This window comes from Elephas maximus, chromosome 13 (genome assembly GCF_024166365.1).
Source record: "Elephas maximus indicus isolate mEleMax1 chromosome 13, mEleMax1 primary haplotype, whole genome shotgun sequence".
In the NCBI taxonomy this organism is placed as follows: Eukaryota; Metazoa; Chordata; class Mammalia; order Proboscidea; family Elephantidae; genus Elephas; species Elephas maximus.
The window spans coordinates 28,680,041-28,700,370 of NC_064831.1; the positions used below are offsets into that span (position 1 = coordinate 28,680,041).

At 40.1% G+C, this 20,330-nt stretch overlaps 1 protein-coding gene across 2 annotated transcripts in view; it reads left to right on the forward strand.

Moving 5' to 3' along the window:
• Positions 1 to 20,330, forward strand: part of DCHS2 (dachsous cadherin-related 2) — a 384,441-nt gene that overhangs the window by 203,561 nt on the left and 160,550 nt on the right. For both annotated transcript variants that reach the window (XM_049905372.1, XM_049905373.1), the window contains exon 2: positions 4,571 to 4,762. In XM_049905372.1, coding sequence (XP_049761329.1) covers positions 4,571 to 4,762 — 192 coding nt within the window. The remainder of the gene's footprint in view (positions 1 to 4,570; positions 4,763 to 20,330) is intronic.

Below are 20,330 nucleotides of genomic sequence, written 5' to 3' on the forward strand. Positions count from 1 at the left end.
AATCCTCAGATTCATCTCAATCTAAAGTAGGTAAATTACATGTAGAGAAGAGGAACACAGGGATGGTATTGGAAGTGCTATAATGTGGCTCTTTGAGTAGATTTAGGGGTAAGGTCTCCCCCAGATCTCTTCAGGACCCCAGTTAACACCATAAGATTGTGGTAACTGACGGCCCTGACCAGGTGCTTCTCCCTTTGATTCAAGCAACTATCTCTGGACCAAGGACACGCTGAGATTATTTATGAATCAAGATTTCCTCTTCCCGCTTTGGCAGAGCCATTTTCATTTTCTGTTACTCAAATTCCCTAAGTTCTATATGTCAGTCAGTGGCTATTGGAAAATAGAAACCTCCTAAAAATGCCAAATTAATTCTAGGCGTTCAAGACCCAATTTTTAGTAGGTGGAATATGTTGTTCGGATATGCTAGGTCAATAATTTTAGAGGGTTGTGCCAAAGCAGGGAGGAATATATTCTTATTTTATGATTCTGAAACTCAGATTCTGAACTGCTAGCATAAAGTGAGATCAGTACTCTTAGCCCACTGTTGACTCCCTATATTTTGCTTTGTCAAAAGTCCAGATAAGAAAAAGGTTCTGAAAGTGGAAATAAGCAAATTTTTTATATAAGTCAAGTCACTTGTTAATAACGAACACCCATTGAGATAAAGTGGATTCTGACTCACAGTGAGCCTCTAGGATGGAGCAGAACTGCCCCATAGGGTTTCTAAGGCTGTAATCCTTATGGAAGCAGACTACCATATTTTTCTGTCGTGGATCAGCTGGTGGGTTTGAACTGCCAACCTTCCAGTTAGAAGCCGAGCATATTCACCATTGCACCACCAGAACTCCCTCACTTTTTAATATGTGCTACAGAAGGATGAGAATAAGTTTTAGCATTTAAAGTTAATCATATTCGTTTCCCAAACAAGCCCAGATTGTTGAGAATATCATAGGGTTTTAGAAGATATGTTAGTGTCTTGGGGAACTTGGAACTACTAAATTATTAACAGGTGTCGGAATGGAATAGACCCAATTATTTGAATTTTGGTTCTTCTTAGAGGGGAAGTTTGTGGATTTCCTGGTTCAGTCCATCTGGTTAGAAGAATAATTTGTAAATATGTTCACTGGTTGCACAGGATGAATATCTTTGTCAGAGAATATGAGATAGGTGAGAATGAAGATTAATTTGAGAGGCTGTGCCATCAGTTGGAAAAAATTAGACAATAACAGTGGGAAAATAGTAAGACTTTCATTAGGCCCAGAGTTTCTCAACCACAGCACCATTGACATTTGGGCCCGATAATTCTTTATTGTGGGAGGCTGTCATATCATTGTAGAATGTTTAGTAGCATCTCTGGCTTCTACGCAGTAGATGACAGTAGCACCCCCTTCCGAGTTGTGAGAAGCAAAAATATCTCCAGATAGTGTCAAATGTCCACTAGGGGGTAAAACTTCCTCTGCTGAGAATTTGCATTTCTAACAAGTCCCAGGCCACACTACTGCTGCTGGTTAGGGACCAGCTCTGAGAACCACTAGTAAAGCAGTGGTCCTCAAAATTTATTATAAATAAAAATCACGTGGAGATCTTTTTAAAATGTAGATTCTGATTGAGTATATCTGGAGTGGAAATGCCAATTCTCAGCAGGGGTTCAAACCAAAACAAAGCCCTGGTAGAGTAAACTACACAAAGAGCCCTAAAGGTCACATTCCAGGTATATGCTCAAGATAGAACAGGATGAAAGGGCAGGCATATTGAGAACTTGGGCCATTGAACGTGTTACTGGGATGGGGTTTCATGGAGAAGCATTATAATTAAGGTGTAGCTCCTGTATATATATTGTGCTGATGAAGAGTTGGTCTGTGATTTTTTGGAATATAGTAGGATAACTGGTAACGTGGAAAATAGAGAACAGTGAAAATGAGAGGAGCTGCTGTTTCTTCTGTCCATAAGGGCGCACACTGGCTAGGTAAAGTAAGTGACTGATCTTCATCTACTCTGCCTCCCTCCAAAAAGCCTTACCAGAGCTACCAGAGTTATTCTCTAAAATTAAATCTATAGTGGATCACATTGGGGAGCCTTCTTTGGATATAACTTTCCACTTGCTTACATTTCACTATGCAATAGCGGCTACTTGGATGCTTGTCTTTGTATAAAGACTAAATGGCACCTGTGGCAAAGATTCTTTGTATTCAACAAATATCCTTGTGATTCTTTACATCTCCCAGTCTCCATTACAGTTAGATTGGGGCCATGTGACAAGTTCTGTCCAGGGAAATGTGAACTGATCTGAACTTCTGGGCTGAGGAAGTTAAAGTCAGAGTGCTTCCTCCATCTCTATTTTCCCCGGTTATAATGTGCACCCTCGTGAACCAAAGAAATAGCTGCTCCCTTCATTTTCTTATTTTTCCTAGTCTCTTTTTTTTTTTTTCTGGAATGCTTATTAACTGGATATTGGTCCTGCTGAATTGATCCTCTTAATTCTCTTCTATTTCCAGTTGTCATCACCTTATCTATTTTTTCCTACTTTCTGGAACTCATTTGGAACTTGATCACGTGGGATAGAAGGTTCAGCTCAGACAGTGAAGCAGGCGCATCACTGCTGGTTACTTTTTGTCTTAGTTACCTAGTGCTGCTGTATGTAACAGAAGTACCCAAAGTGGGTGGCTCTAAACAACAGAAACTTATTTTCTCACAGATTAGGAGGGGAGAATTCTAAATTCAGAGCACCAGCTTTAGGGAAAGGCTTTATTTCTGAGGGCTCTGTGGGATGATCCTTGTCTCATCCAGCCATCCTCTGTTCCATGGCCATCTTCACATGGCAGCTGTCTTCCCCTGTCTGTGTTTGCTTGTCTCTAAGCCAAAATGTTCCTTATAACTCAGAAATGATTTGATTTAGGACACAGCCTACACTGATATGGCCTCATTAACATAACTAAGAAAACTCTATTCCCAAAGGTGATTTCATCCACAGGTATATTTTTTGGAGGGACACAATTCAATCCATAACTTCTTTCTTCATGTTAATGATAGAGTGAGAAACCACATGCATTTGAGGTAAACAGTTACTTGGGATGGTGTTATATGTGATCTAGTAAATTTACCCTTGGAGAAGGGTCAGGAGTTTCTTGGAATGTTTTTTCAGTAAACAAAGAATGAAATGACAAGGGGCCAGCTTTGGAAGGGTGGTCATTAAGTGTGTGTCCTCTGGTGCCCAAATGCCTGCATTTGAATCTCAGTTTTGACACATATTAGCTATGTGATTCTGGGCAACTTACTTAAGCAATCTGAGCCTTAATTTTTCTGATATGTAAAATGAAGTATTAGTATCTTATAGGGTTATAACCCCCCTGCAAAAAAACCTAAACCAGTTGCTATCAAGTTGATTTCAACTTGTAGCGACCCTATAGGACAGAGTAGAACTGCCCCATAGGGTTTCCAAGGAGTGGCTGGTGGATTCAAACTGCCAACCTTTTGGCTAGCAGCTGTAGCTCTTAACCACTGCACCACCAGGGCTCCATAGGGCTATAAGTATGCAACGTATGTTAAGTTCTTAGAGACTAGTACCTATAGAATAGGCTTTTACATATATTAACATATCTATTTTTGTTGCTCTTCCCTTAAAGTGCTGTTTTTAATCTGAAGTGCTATATAGATATTTGATATTGCTATTGAGTTATAATTCAAAGGAATGTTACTGAGCCTGTTAGCTCAAGAATTTTCTGAGTACTGTACAACCTGTTGTATGTCTCACTGTATACTCCCATAGTTAGTATAAATAAGTTATGTGCTTTCAAAATTCCAGTTGTTTTCTTTTTTTCCTGCCAGGCTTAGGGATGCTGTTAGCATAAATGGTACTTACAGGCAAAGAAAAAGGTGTCCTTTCCTCTGGGCAGCCCACATCAGAGTGTATGCCTTGGCAAGCAGAGCATGGGCTGGTTTCCGTTCCCACTTGCCTGCTGGGCCAGGAGCCTTTGTGCAGCACTCAGTCTGCACGCCTTGGAAATGGCAACTATTGAGACGTTGTTCCCTGGAAGGGAGATCTGGCCTGGAAGACTCTAGAGCTCCTACTCCCTGTGAATCCTGCCAGTTGGATTGAATTACTAGTCATGGTACCACTTACTGCCTTGATTCCTTTGGTGTTCCCTTGCTGCTCCCAAAGGGTATGGGGAGGGGTGAACCCACCATTTAAAGGACTGAAGTATGAGAAGGAATCAACAAATAAGTTATGAAGTGATTAACATATGGATGTTTTTAAACCCTTGAGAATGGAGGCGATCACCTAGATAATGCGAAAGGAATAAAAAGACAAGAGGACCCAGGGCTGAGCCCCAGAGCTAAAACTTTCAGATATCACATGAATGGGATCATAGGAATGGGCAAGACAGTCTGAAAAGGAGACCTCCAAATGGAAGGAGGAAAATGGAGCGTGGGTTGTCACAGAAGTAAGAGGGAGAGAGATACCATATAAAACCAAAGCCTACCTTTATGAAGAACTGGTGGTTACTTGGCTATGCAAATCATTATAATAATTTATGACCAACTTCCTGACTGATAAACCTCCCGTTTGCAGGTAAAAGCTTCCGATGCAGATGCAGGACTCTATGGCTTTGTTGAATATTCTCTTTATGATGGATTCCAAAGCTATGAAGCACCTCAAGCATTCCAGATCGACCCACATGATGGACGAATCTGTGTTTCTCAAGATATGGACAGGGAAAGGGATCCAGCCACCTATGATCTCTTGGTGAAAGCCAAAGACGGGGTAAGTCCTTGGTGTATGAAATTTCGAACAGTCTCAAAAGTGGACCACTGTGTACACATCCCAGAGTACCAACAATTATCAACAATTGGCCAGTCCTGTTTCAGATACCACCATCCCTTCTTTTCACTGCAGTGTTTTGAAAGCAAATACCGGACATTATATAATTTTATTCACAAATAGTTTAGTAGCATTTCCAACGACTGATATTTTGAAACATAATTATAACACATTAACAATAATTCTTTAATACTATTTAATATCCATTCCATGTTGTTTTCCTGTATTATCTAAAAACATCTTTTAATAGTTGGTTTGTTTGAATCAAGACCCAAATAAGTCCACACGTTGATTCAATTGCTATTTTTTTCAAGTCTCATTCTATAACAGTCAGCTGTCCCCTTACATTTTCTCCTATGGCATTTCTTTTTTGAAGAAATCAGGTCGTTTGCCCTGTAAAATTTCCCACACTCTGAACGTGGCTGGTTATATTCTGGGGATGTCATTGAATGTGTTCCTGTAACCCCTGCATTTAGAGCCAAAGACCAGATTAGTTTCAGGTTCATTAATGTGATGCCTTGTGCTTCTTGGTGCACCATATCGACAGACACATACTGTTATTTCATTACTGGCGCACCGTACCTGCTACTGTGGAGTCAATTCTGACTCATCGCAACCCCACAGGACAGAGTAGAACTGCCTCATAGAGTTTCCAAGGAGCAGCTGGTAGACTCGAACTGTCGTCCTTTTGGTTAGTAGCCGAGCTGTTAACCACTGCGCCACCCAGGCTCCATGTTATTTCACTATAGGTTGAAAAATGCTAACTTTCTCCTTCTATCATTCCTTTTGCATTTATTATCAGGAATTCTACTAAGAAGAACGTTCTCACATTACCTATTTAATTACTTGGGAAATATAATTCATATAGGAAAGGAAGGATAATGCTTGATTATTTCTCTTTATGTTGCCAGTTTTTAGAATAATGAGTTGGTGCACTGATCATCTCCAAAGGTGACCAATGATATTTTTCTCCATGTGGTTATAAATTTCTGGGTTTAAATATATTTGATGTGTTTCAAAATACTGATGACCTTTTCTTGATGTTCAAGTTGACCCATCTTTGACCAGTGGGACATATTCAAATTGGCTTATTTGTTCATTCATTTTTTTGTAAACTCATTATTGGTGTATAAAATATATATAGGAAAGTATGCAAATCCTGAGTGTACAAGCTCAGTGAGTTTTTGCAAAATGAACACATCCATGGAAGAAGCACCAGATGAAGAAACGTCACCAGCACCCCACAAGCCCTCTCTTGGTCTTTTGCTTTAACTATCCCCTTGGCTCCCCACTGCCCTTTAAGGAGAACCACTATTTGACTTTTAACACCAGACATTAGTTTTCACAGTTTTTTAACTTTCAGTGAAAGACTTGTACACTATGTGTTTATGTCTAGTTCCTTCAGCTGAACATTATTTGTGAGAATTGTTCATGGTGTTGTATGTTCATTCAATGTCATTGTTTTATATTGTTGTTAGCTGTTGTAGTGTCAACTGTGACACATGGCGACCCCATACACAACAGAACGAAATGCTGCCTGGTCCTGTGCCATCACCTTGGATCAGTTTAAGATTGAACCTTTGTGATCCTTAGGGTTTTCATTAGCTGATTTTTGGAAGTAGATTTCCAGACCTTTCTTCCTAGTTTGTGTTAGACTGGAAGCTCTATTGAAACCTGTTCAACATGATAGCAACATGCAAGCCTACATTGCTTCATAGTATTCCTTTGTGTGAATGTGTTATAATTTTGCATCCTGTCTATAATCGATGACATCCATTTTTAGGCTATTACAAACAGTGCTGCTATTAACATTCTTATACATGTAATTTGGCAAGTAAATATCAGCATTTCTATTGAATATATATTTAGGAATGTAATTGATGGATCATAAGAAAGCTAAAAAAACTTTAAAAGTGGTTGTGCTAATTTATACTCCCACCAGGACAGTACGAGAATTTACATTTGTCCTCATTAACGTTTGATAGTTATTGTCTTACTAATTATAGCAATTCTGGTATGCTTGTTGCTACGTGGTATATCACTACCACTGGGGTTTTATTTTGCATTTCCTTGGTAACTAATGGAACTGAGCACTTTTTCATACGTCTTTGGCTCTTTGTGTAGCTTGTTTTGTGAAGTGCCTGTTATTATTCTTTACCCATTTTCTATTGTATTGCTGTTTTTTTTCGTATTGATTTGTACAAGTTCTTTATATATTTGGCATACAAATTCTTTGTTGGATATACTTATTGCATTATCTTCTCTTATTTTGTGGCTTGCCTTTTCACTCCTTTAGTGGTGTCTTTTGAGGAACTGTTACTAATTCTAACAGTTCAGTTTATCAATTTGTTTCCTTTTCAATTAGTGCTTTTATGATCTTTTTGGTTTTTTATTTGTTTGCTTACCTTAAGGCACAAAGGTGTTCTCTTCCAAAAACTTTATAGTTTTATCTTTCACACTAATTTTTTAAATCTGTTGGAAGGAAGGTTTATTATTATTTTTTTTTTTCCAGTATGGTTATTCAGTTGACCCAGCACCATTTGTTAAAAGGATAATTCTTTCCTCACTGCACATTTGTCATAAGTCAGGTGACCAGATAACGTGTGCCTCTGTTTCTGGACACTCTACTTTTGATCTGTTCATCTATTTCTGTGTTAATACCACACTCTCTTAATTATTTTAACTTTCTAATAGATCATGATATCCTGTATTCTTTTAGCTTTGCTCTTCGTCAAGATTTCCCTGGCTATTCCTGACCAATTACATTTTCAAATACATTTAAGAGTCAGTGTGTACAGTTTCTATCACATTACAGCAAAGATGGCACGTATACTATATACTGTTCTGTACTTTGATTTTTTCACTTTATTTTGGAGACTTTCCTCATTTCCTTATTAGCTGTGTACTGATCCTTTGTGTGGACAGACACTGCTAACACTTTTCTAGTCTAATCTTTCTCTTTTGAAATTAGTGGGAGAACCTACCTACTGAAGACATGGGTTACCATGGGGAAAAGAGTCTAAATTGTATTTATTACAGGTAAGGATGTAGAAACTAACATGAAAATAAAGTCATAAAATCACTATAATTTTTCTCAGCCTTTATTTGGTTAGATTTTTATCAACACTTCAATATGTGGTTTCAGGAATCTCTGCTTCTACGTAAGAAAAAAACATAGGAAACAAGAACAGGAGTAAAAAGAGTAGTTATTCAAGTCTATGTGATTATTTAAAACTCAGTACATTTGTTCAAATAGAACAAGGGGATACTGTGTGGTTTAAAATCAAGAAAGGTGTGCATCAAGGTTGTATCCTTTCACTATACTTATTCAATCTATAAACTGAGCAAATGAGCAAGAAGCTGGACTATATGAAGAAGAATGCAGCATCAGGATTGGAGGAAGACTCATTCACAACCTGTGATATGCAAATGACACAGTCTTGCTTACTGAAAGTGAAGAGGACTTGAAGTACTTTCTGATGAAGGTCAAAGATTACAGCCTTTAGTATGAATTACGCCTCAACATAAAGAAAACAAAAATCCTCCCAACAGGACCAGTAAGCAACATCATGATAAATGGAGAAAAGCCTGAAGTTGTCAAGGATTTCATTTTACTTGGATCCACAATCAACACCCATGAAAGCAGCAGCTAAGAAATCAAATGATGAATTGCATTGGTCAGATCTGCTGCAAACGACTCTTTAAAGTGTTAAAAATCAAAGATGTCACTTTGAGGACTAAGGTGTACCTGACCCAAGGCATGGCATTTTCAATCATCTCATACACGTATGAAAGCTAGACAATGAATGAAGAAGACTGAAGAAGAAATGATGCATTCGAATTATGGTGTTGACTAAGAATATTGAGTATACAATGGACTGCCAGAAGAACAAACACATCTGTCTTGGAAGAAGTACAACCAGATTGCTCCTTAAAAGGGAGGATGATGAGACTTTGTCTCATGTCCTTTGGACATGTTATCAGGAGTAACCAACCACTGGAGAAGGACATCATATGTAGTAAAGAAGACAGTCAGTGAAAAAGAGGAAAACCCTTGATGAGATGTATTGACACAGTGGCTACAACAGTGGACTCAAACATGGCAACAATTGTGAGGGTGGTGCAGGACCAGGCAGTGTTTCATTCTGTTGTACATAGGGTCACTCTGAGTTGGAACTGACTCCACAACACCTAACAACAACAAGGTGCACACTGCAATATTAAACCAGTACTTTAGAAATGTATTCTTAATAGTTTTTAGGACAATCTTCAAAGGTCTTTGTGACGGTTAAGGTTGTGTGCGAACTTGGCTGGGCCATGATTCTCAATGGTTTGGCAGTTATGTAATGATGTAGTTTGGCAGATATGTAATGATATAGTTTGGCAGTTATATAATGATGTAATACGGCAGTTATGTAATGACGTCATTATCCTCCAGTTTATGATATAATGTAATCACTGCCATGATGTGATCACCCAATCAGTTGTAAGGGCAGTTTCCTCGGGGGTGTGACCTGGATCCAATATATATGGATGTTCTGGCAAAGCTCACTGGCTTTTTCTCACTCTGGATCCTGCATCCAGCTCATCATCATCTGACCTCCAGTTCTTGAGACTTGAGTCAATGCCCTGCTGTATTGCCTGCTGATCTTGGGATTCATTGGCTTCCACAGCCTGTGAGTCAGCAGCCTGCTGTCTTATCTGCCAATCTTGGATTCATCAGCCTCTGTAATCTGTGAACCAGTGACCTGCTATGTGACATGCCAGTCTTGGGTTCATCAACCCCTGGAACTACATGAGTCAGGAAAGCCTCCAGCCTGATGCCAGACCCACGGACTTTGGATCTGACAGCCTTTACAACACTATGAGCCATTTCCTTGAGATAAATCTCTCTATCTCTGGTTTTGCCTCTCTGGAGAACCCAGCCTAAGACATTCCATACCGAGCGTCATTCTAAATAAACAAAATTGTAAGGATGACTTTTCTAAATTGGTTCTTAAGTCTGGTTAATCTTAAAGATATTGATGACTGAGCTTCCAGTAGTAAAGAGGGCACTGCTAATTCTTGTGTGCAGTGGCAATAGAAATACACTACATATCACCACCAATAGATCAAGTGTTGGTGAGAGGTGAGGCTCTGGATGATTACATGTTTGATGTTTTTCTACAGCTTTATCAGAAGGAGCATAAGGAGGCTGGTTTGTAGGTCCTACTTTCGCTAGACAAAGTGGTGGAAGAAAAGAGATGAGCTCAGAGTTTCAGAGTCACAGCTCAAGCGCCACATAAAGGACTTCAAAGTTGTCACTTGTGCCTTGAAAGGAAGCCTTCTTTCTTTCTTTTTTTAATTGTACTTAAAATGGAAGTTTACAGAGCAAACTAGCTTCTCATTAAACAATTAATATACGTATTGTTTTATGACATTGGTTGCCAACCCCACAATATGTCAACACTCTCCCCTTCTCAACCTTAGGTCCCCTTACCAGCTTATCAGTTCCCATCCTGCCTTCTCATTCTTGCCCCTGGGCTGGTGTGCCCATTTAGTCTATTTTATTTTATGTGCCTGTCTAATGTTTGGCTCAAGGGTGAACCTCAGGAGTGACTTCAGTACTGAGCTAAAAGGGTGTGTGGGGACCACACTCTCAGTGTTTCTCCAGTCTCTGTCAGATCAGTAAGTCTGACTTTTTGTGTGTGTGTGAGTTAGAATTTTGTTCTACATTTTTCTCCAGGTCTATGCCAGACTCTCTGTTTTGTTCTCTGTCAGAGCAGTTGGTGGTCATAGCCAGGCACCATCTAGTTATGCTGGACTCAGTCTGGTGGAGGCTGTGGTACTTGTAGTCCATTTGTCCTTTGGACTAATCTTTCTCTGTGTCTTTGGTTTTTTTCATTCTTCCGTGTTCCAGACAGGGTGAGACCAGTGGCGTATCTTAGATGGCCATTCACAAGCTTTTAAGACCCTGGATACTACTCCCCAAAGTAGAATGTAGAAAGTTTTCTTTATGAACTATGTTATGCCAATTGAGCTAGATGTTCCCTGAGACCATGGTCCCCACAGCCCTCAGTAATTTGGTCCCTCAGGGAATTTGGACGTGTCTGTGGAGCTTCCATGACCTTGTTTTTGTCAAGTTGTGTTGGAAAAAGCCTTATTTCTTATAGTAACAGAGCTGATATTGCCAAGAAACAAATGCAGAATCTTATTGTAAGAGTGGCTGAATTACAATGCCAATTGAATTCCCAGCCTTGAATGGTGTCTGAAGTGAAAGTGAGGGCATTGATTGGGAAGAAGTGGGATTCTGAAACTGGGATGGGATCATATGGGTAGATAATCAGGAAGCTGGGGACACTAAGCCCCTAAATTCTATTCAGTCACCCCTGCCAACAGAACCAGCCCACTCACTGTCATCTGAAGACACTGTTCCAATCTTTGTCTGCTAATACACCCTCCCCAGTAAAACCATAGCCTCTCCACCCATGTCTGATGAGATTAGCCCAGCTGTGTCTCAAGAGTCTTTGTCTGAGATGTAGCCTGGGGTGGTGCCTGAGTCATTGCCTGGGGCATAGCCTGAGGCAGATGCCCTGTAAGACATTGACCAGTGTTCTCAGAACACATCCCCACAACCCATTTTTGCTTCTAGACTTATAATTAGATTTAAGTCCCAGCAATCTCCAAGAGGTGATGTGCAAAGTGTGACCCAGGAGGAGGTATGCTACACTCCAAAATACTGCTTGACTTTTCTAATATGTACAAACAGAAATCTGGGGAATATGTGTGGGGATGGCTTAAGGGTGTGGGATAATGACGCAAAGAACATAAAGTTAGATCAGTGTGACTTTACTGATATGGGCCCACTAAGCATAGATTCTTCATTCAGTGTTTCAACTTGAGAGGTTAGGAAAGGAGCTAATAGTTTATTTGGTTGGTTCGCTGAAGCATGGCTTATGCAGTAAAAATGGCCTACACTAAATCAAGTTAAATTACCAGACCTGCTTTGGTGTACTGTAGAAGAGGGTATCCAAAGGCTTAGGGAAATTGGCATGTTAGAGTGGACTCATTAGGTTGGACCCCAGACCACAATCCATGAAGTATCCAGAGGACACACCTTTCACTACAACGCTGATGGACAAATTTGTGAAAGGATCCCCAGCATCCTTGAAGATTACTGAGATTGTTATTTTATGTAAGTCACATTTGACAGTTGGAACTGCCCTAAGTGCATTAAAACACTTAGCTGCAATGGAGTTGATCAGACCCCATGGTGGTATAGGCTAAGTGGTGGCACTCAGTTGACAAAGACAAGATGGAAGTGTTTACCATAATGGACAGCAGAGTCAAAGCAGCAATGACAATAGTATGATTTGTATGGACTTATGGTGTTGGCTACTTAGTCATGAGTCTGTAAGAGTGAAATTCTGGAAACCTATTAAATATTTATTTGATCTGTATAAGTGGAAGAATTCTAGGTAAAGTGAACAGCAGTCTAACTGAAATCACCATAATAAAGTCACAGGTCCCAATCAATTCCCAGACTGGAGCCAGTTTACAGACCCACAACCCACTGGATGAAGGGGAGGCCAGGTCCCCTAGAGGAAGGACCCCAATATGGTGCTAAAAACTTATACTTTTAATCTTTCCCCAAAGGGATCTACAGCCTTTTAAGAGTTCTTGTTTATTTGGGGAAAAGGAAATAATCAGACTTTTCAGGGATTACTGGATACTGGCTCTGAACTTACACTAATTCCAGGAGACCCAAAATATCACTGTGGCCCACCAGTCAGAGGGTAGGCATATGGAGGTCAGCTTATTAATGGCATATTAGCTCAGTATCATCTCACAGTGGGTCCAGTGGGTCTCTAAACCCATCCTATAGTGATTTCCCAGTTCCAGAATGCATAATTGGAATAGATATACTCAGCAACTGGCAGAACTCCCACACTGGATCTTTGACAAATGGACTAAGGGCTGTTATGGTAGTAAAAGCAAAGTGGAAGCCATTAGCACTGCCCTTACCTAAGAAAACAGTAAACAAAAAGCAATATTGCATTCCTGGAGGGATTAAAAAGATGACTGCCACCACGAAGTTCTTGAAGGATGCAGGGATGGTGATTTTCATCCTATCTCCATTCGACTCACCTATTTGGCCTGTGCAAAAAAAACGGATGGATCTTGGAAAATGACAGTGGATTATTTTAAACTTAACCAGGTGGTGACTTCAACTGCAGCTTCTCTTTCAGATGTGGTTTCATTGCTTGAGTAAATTAATGTATCTCCTGGTACCTGGTATGCAGCTATTAATCTTGCCAATGTCTTTTCCTTGATTCCAGTTTTGAAGGACCACCAGAAGCAGTTTGCCTTCAGCTTGGCAGGTTAGCAATACACCTTCACTGTCCTACTGCAGAGGTATACAACTCTCCACCCCTATGTCATAATTTAGTTGCAGGGCCCTTGATTGTCTTTCCCTTCTGTAAGATGTCAAACTGGGCCCTTACCTTGCTGACATTATACTGATTGGGCCTAGTAAGGAAGAAGTGTCAATGACTCTAGACTTACTGGTAAAACATTTGTGTGCTAGAGGGTGGAAAATTTATCCAACAAAAATTCAGGCACCTTCCACCTCAGTGAAATTTCTAGGGGTCCAGGGTTGTGGGGCATGTCAAGATATTCCTTCTGAAGTGAAGGATAAGTTATTGTATCTGACCCCTCCCACAACTAAAAAGGAGGCACAATGCCTGATTGGCCTCTTGGGATTAACTCAGACAAGATATTCTACGTTGAAGATGTTGGATTCCACGCCATGAATTTTTTAGGATAATAAACTGCACATTGGCAGAAGTCCTTTAACTTTTCATAATTACCTTGGCGATTGATGGTTTTTCCTGTGATCCTTTCTATTTGTAATGTATGTCCTGAAGGCCCTTTTGGGGTGGGAGGGAATTGCTGGGAATTCATTTTGCCTATGGTTACTAAGAGTTTTTTATCTGTCAATAGAAGAATGTTTCCTGTAAAATGCACTATGTGTTCTCAGCTGCTTTACCTTACTTTATCTTTGGGATAGCTGTCAGTATATATTTTTTAACTCAATCACTTCTGTTTTACTGATATCACTTCTGAAACATTCTATTTTTGCCGCTACTGCTGCTGCTATTTATCTCACACGTAAAAGCTGTGAGTGTGCTATAAAATTATACAATAGAAACAAGTAATTGGATTACATCAGCAATCAAGTGCTTTAATTTTTTTATGTCTAATTCCTTTTCCCATTAATTTTCACCAAATGAACCTGTCATTTCAGTGTATGTTTATGAACATTCTTTCTCTATTTTTTGTTACAGCCTGAATTCAGTAGCTGAAATGTTGGTCTGAGATAAAGCTATTTCAACTTTATCTCACCACTCCAGGCTTACAGGAGGATTGTGTCAGACTCACAATATAGAAAGTAAATTGATTTAGCCTTTCACTGTTATATATATTCAGAATAAAAGTTGGCTGTTGAAGTCGTGCTGCATATTTTGTGTGCAGTGCAGATAGGTTTCTGGAAGACACTTGCTGAGTAAAAAATTCAGCTAATTTTAAACTTAATAGATTAAGCTCTCACGCTTTCTAGGAAGTAAGTGCTCATCCTTGTCTTTTATTGCACTGATCACCACCCCTCTTCCCGCCCTAATTTCAGGCCATTGTCCAATTGCCCCGTGTTTTCTGACTCAGTAGTCTGGACTACATCTCCAACTGACTGCCTACCATTCTTTAATTATTGTTGTTGTTACGTGACATTGAGTTGGTTCTTACTCATGGCAACTCTGTGTATAATAGAACGAAACACCGTTCTTTAATAGACTACAAGAATTAATCCTCAAATGTCTTACATTTTATCACGTTCTCACCCCAGAAGTTTAAGCCTTCTAGCCATCCATTATTACCCATATTCTCATCCCATACTTCTCTGTTTGTCTTCTAATTTGAACCAATCTCCTATCTCTTCCCTCTCAAATTCTTCTCCCATGCCCTCTGGGACTCATGGCTCACCATTTAGCAAACTCCCTGATAAACTCAACCTGGTCTCTGACTGTTCCTTTATCTTCTTGTCCTGATTAAAAATAACCTGTCCCCTGAAGATACCAATTCCTCTCTGCCTCTCACACAGAAGCCCGTATCCCACAAATCGCAAGCTGGAAGGTGGTGAGGTAGATGTCTTCCTTGTTGCCCATCATTGCATCCAAAACATTTTTACTCCTTTTTCCCTTAAAAATCACACCACTTTGGAAGTGCATGTTGTCAGACTATACCATGGACACCCTTCCTTGTTGCTGTCATGTTCTAAACCTCCTTATCACTCATGACTTTGACACCTTACTCACAGCCTTGCTTCTCTACTGCTATACCCTCACCATTCTTTTAGACTTCAGTATTCATTTGTGGGATCCTACAACACTTTGAGCCTCTCAGTTCCTTGACTTTCTCATTTCCAAAGATGATTATCTGTAATTGCACCACCTTTGAGACCCTGTTTTCAAGTGTGCCATATCCTGATAAGCATTCTTATCTTACTGTCTCATTTACTGTAGTGCCTCTACTCCAGTCTGTAGTTTTTCTCCTTATTAAGGTCATTAACTTATTGACCCATTATTGCAACCATTTAGTTGTAAACTCGCTTCAGTTCCTGATAAAACCTTAGCCCCTTTTGAACCTGACTATCTGCTTTTTCTGCATTTACACCTAAGCAGCTGGATGTGCCTGGAGGAAAATAACACACTCGTTTAAGAGAGGAAACCCCTTACCTTCCTGCCACCAAATCTACTAACCTGCCTGGTATATCAACTCACATTCTTTGCCTTCTTTTTCTGTTATCATATTGTAGATGTCCCTGTTTGCATCCAAAGCAAGCCTCTCTACTGCTCAGGATCCCATGTCCTCCAGCCTTCTCAAGGATATCACTTCTGCAATGATTGTCTTCTTCTACGTCATTAACTACTCACTTTCTATTGAATGACTCCCATAAGCCTACAGGGCATACTCATATTTTTTATCAAAAACAAAACAAAACCCCTTATGATTTTGTATACCTTTTTAGCTGTCTTATTCCTCTTCTTCTCATTACACATGAGGTCGCCATAAGTGGGAATTGATTCTACGGCAGCTAACAAGAGCAACATTATTTAGAACAAATCTACTTAAAATAGTTGTCCTATTTCCTCACTTTTCAATCTTTGACCTATTCTTCCCTCTCTATCTCTGTCATGTATTGAATTGTGTACCCCAGAAATGTGCGTCAATTTGGCTGGGCCATGATTCCTGGTACTGTGTGACTGTCCACTATTTTGTCATCTGATGTGATTTTCCTATGCGTTGTAAATCCTACCTCTATGATGTTAATGAGGTGGGATTAATGCAGGTTATGTTAGTGAGGCAGGATTTAATCTATAAGATTAGGTTGTATCTTAAATCAATCTCTTTCGAGATATAAAAGAAAGAAGCAATCAAAGAGACAGGGGGACCTCATACCATTAAGAAACAAGAGCCAGGAGCAGAGCACGTCCTTCGGACGTGGGGTCCCTGCACTGAGAAGCTCCTCAACTGGGGAAGATTGATGACAAGGACCTCCCCCAGAGCCTACACAGAGAGAAAGCCTTCCCCTGGAGCTGGCACCCCTCCTAGACTTTGAGAGAATAAATTTCTCTTTGTTGAAGCCATCCACTTGTGGTATTTCTGTTATAGCAGCACGGGATAACTAAGACACTCTCCAATAAAACTGCTTTTTATCAAAGTGATCAGTCTATTGCCATATGCAAGGATTATTTCTTTATTTTCATTATATTCAACCTGTCAATGAATTTGAAATTATTCTTTGAACACTGCTTCTCTTAGCTTTGGTGACACCAGAACCTACTGGTTTTTCTTCAACAAACTGGAATGTTCATTTACCATCACCTTTACTCATTTTTTTTTTTTATTGAGGAAACACTGGTAGCATGTGGTTAAGAGCTACGGCTGCTAACCAAAACGTCAGCAGTTTGAATCCACCAGGTGCTCCTTGGAAATGGTATGGGGCAGTTCTACTTTGTCCTACAGGGTCGCTATGAGTTGGAATTGACTCGATGGCAGTGGGTTTGATTTTAGTTTTTACTCATTGAATGATGGAATTCAGACTAGGATGTACTGAAAAGGAAACCATTGCCCACAAGAGTTAAGAGATATGAAGGATGTAAATATTCTACTATTCCTTAGGAGCCCAGAAAGCAAAAACAGAGAGGAAAAAAAAGTAAAAAATTACCAAAGTAAAAATAACAATGGAACGTTTTCCATATCTGCTGATTGCCATAGGCTACCTCCTGCCTCTGGTTTAGTGTGCTTTCAAACTTAGAGATTTCCCAAACTATTCTCACCTTTACAGCATGTCTTCGGTTGGCTGGGAATCTGGTAGACTGATTAAGAAGCTCTTACCATAACTCAAAAATTGTATGATGGGTATACGAACCAGAATTTGTTGGTGGAAAGAGAAAGGATAAGACGAAATTAAGACATGCATGAATTTTTGCAATGTTTTAGTTATTGCTTCATAAAAAGTTATTGGCAAGCTTAGTAGCTTAAGATAACAAATGTTTATTATCTCACACAGTTTCTAAGGCTCAGGCATCTGGAAGGGGCTTAGCTGGGTAGTTCTGTCTCAGAGTCCATCATGAGGTTGCATTATCAAAGAGTTCTGTGAGCTGCACAGATGTTTAGTTAAACTGCTTTGGAAGTGAACACTCTGAAGACATGAAAAGTTAGTTTAGACCAGCTTCCCCATATTGTGTTCTGTGGGAGATTGTTCTCCCAAGATGTTCTTTCCAAAGAGGCTTCTGTGGTCAAATAAGAACGGGGCACTTCATAACATATCTCCTTCTAAAAACTTGTGTACAAAAGGCTCTTTGAGAAGTCTTGAGGCAAGGAACACCGTTGAATTGGTAAATTCAACATTTCCCAAACTTTTTGACTAGGAAACTCTTCAAAAAAAAAAAAAGGAACATCTCTTCATTGCTACCCCAAGTGTCTCCTTCTAGAACTTAGACTTGGTCATGTCACCCCGCTAACATCAGCAATAGTGTCTTGTACAGAGGCTTAGGAAGAAAGCTTCAGAACTTTGATTTTTATTCCATTTAATTTTATTTTTGTGATGTTTTTAATATATTAGCACAGTGAATGTGTATGTAATTTATTAGTAAATAAAAACACACACTGAAGATGGTGTACACATTTTTTTGCTGGCATCCATGTGTATGTGGAATAAAGCCTATCCTCTGCAGCATTTAAATCAACTTAGATTTGCTTCACTATCCAGCCTTTTTGTAGACCCTACCCATTCTCGCTCTCTACACGCCCATTCCTGTTTAGGCATAGTAGTGTGCTCACCTTGCCTACAACGTGTCAAGACCCCCTCTTTGTTTTTTTAATCTTATATATTTTCTAGGCTATTTTCACATGAAATAGCTATTTATTAAATACTGTTTGTTTTTAATCAGCAGATATGGATATTATTTGTGTTTAGGCTTTCCCTCCTTTCAGTGCTAATAGCTTGGTTTCAGACACATCTGTGTCTGAAAGATTAAAGGTCCACAGCCTTTTATTTGTAGTTACAAAATCCAAAATTTTCAAAATAGAAAGGTTTTAACCCTCATTTGGTGAGAAACCTGACCTGACCTGACCTGACAGGAGACTGTTGGTGGCTTTTTAACCTCTCTAAGTGTGCCTATCTGTACCTTTTCCTTCAGAATATCAAGTGTCTCATCACTGAGTGCAGCGCCAAACCCAACCAGGCATATGTACTGTATTACCTTTCTAAACCTTGGAAATGTCAGAATTCTTAAACAAATCTGATCCAAAGTATTTAGGATAAGGGGCCTGTAAGATCTTATTTTGTTGGTGATTAACCATTATAAATGCTTCCATCCACATTGTATTATACATTCCAACAGCAGGCCTATAAGGTGGATAATAACTTGCTTTACAGATTACACAGCTCAGACTCCAAGACCACCCACTCTCTAGAAGCTACAGGCCTGGACAAGGGGAGAGCGTATAATGAGACAGAAACAATAAAATCTAAAAAAGGCGATTGTAACAAAAGAAAAAATATATGTAAAGCACACTTAACACTGTAAAAATGGCTTGTGGGCAGTATCTGACCTCCTCCAACCCCACAAGGGGGAAGGAGAACAAAGATCACCAGCCCAAGGCTGACTCCCATGAGGTGGTGGTCAGACACACCTCCTCTCTCTGCCATCTTTTTCCAATTCTGACACCAACCATCCCACCCCACAGCATTCTCTACTCTGCTAGGGTCAGTAATTCATTGCAATGGCCACACAGAACTCACAGACCATACTCACAATTATGGGGTTTATTAGGGAAGTGGAAACCCTGGTGGTGTAGAGGCTAAGTGCTGCTAACTATAGGGTTGGCAGTCCAAATTCGCCAGGCACACTTTGGAAACTCTATGGGGCAGTTCTACTCTGTCCTATGGGGTCACTATGAATCAGAATCGACTGGACAGCAACAGGTATTAGGGAAGTAACAGTTATAATTCAGGCTCAGGAACACTCAGGATACAGTTCTTCCATCAGGAGAGGCTCTTGCTCAGAAGCACGCCTCTCCCCAAAGGAACTCAGCTTTCTCCTTCCACGGGCTGAGAAGCCCACCGCACCGTTTCCTGCTGCTGGTTCTTTCCTGCCACCGCTTCTCGCTGGCTTCAGGGTTACAGCTCACTCTCTTGCCTCTTGGGTTCAGAAGCTCCTCAGTGTAGGGACCCCACGTCCAAAGGACGTGCTGGCTCCTGGCAGTTTTTCTGTGGTGGTACTGGGCTCCTCCTCTCTGCTCTGAACTGGTTCTCTTTTAAGGCAAAACTGACCAATCCCCTTGGTAGGCCACAATTACCCTAATAGGCAGCCCTGCCCAATGACCTGGGTGGGAGTTACAAAAGTAATTAACAAGCCACAGCAAACATTTGTAAATTATTATAAAAGGAAAGTACCCACTAACTGAAAAACTCAGTAGATAAAAAATGGATTTATAAAAAAGGAAGACAGAGATCTGTAACACTTCTCCTGCGAAAAGATTCATTATTCTGGGACAGCATGTTTTCCGCTTTGTCCACCTGACATATTTCTTCAACTTGGTAATGTTGCCACTGATTTAGGACTTTTGTGGCCAACTTAGAAAGTAAGATCTTTGTTTTTAAAGACCTTTGGGTAGAGCGATGGCCCTTTCTTCACATCTTCCCTCATTTCTCTTACTTGCTTTCCCAGCTGTTCTTCCCACCTTAGTGACTTCTTGAGCTTGAGGAGAAATATAAAAGGAAGAGGAGAAGAAGGTGAAGAGGAAGGCAAAGCCAAGAAGGAAGGCGGTTTGGAGGCACAGCGGCCTGTCAGATGTTATGGAGCATTTCCTACCCGCTTGCCTTCAGCCTACAGTTCCCTCTCGTTCCACTCCATCTGCAGGGAGACCCTTACGTTGTTTAGATCCGCTGCCAGTCTGCACTCTGAGC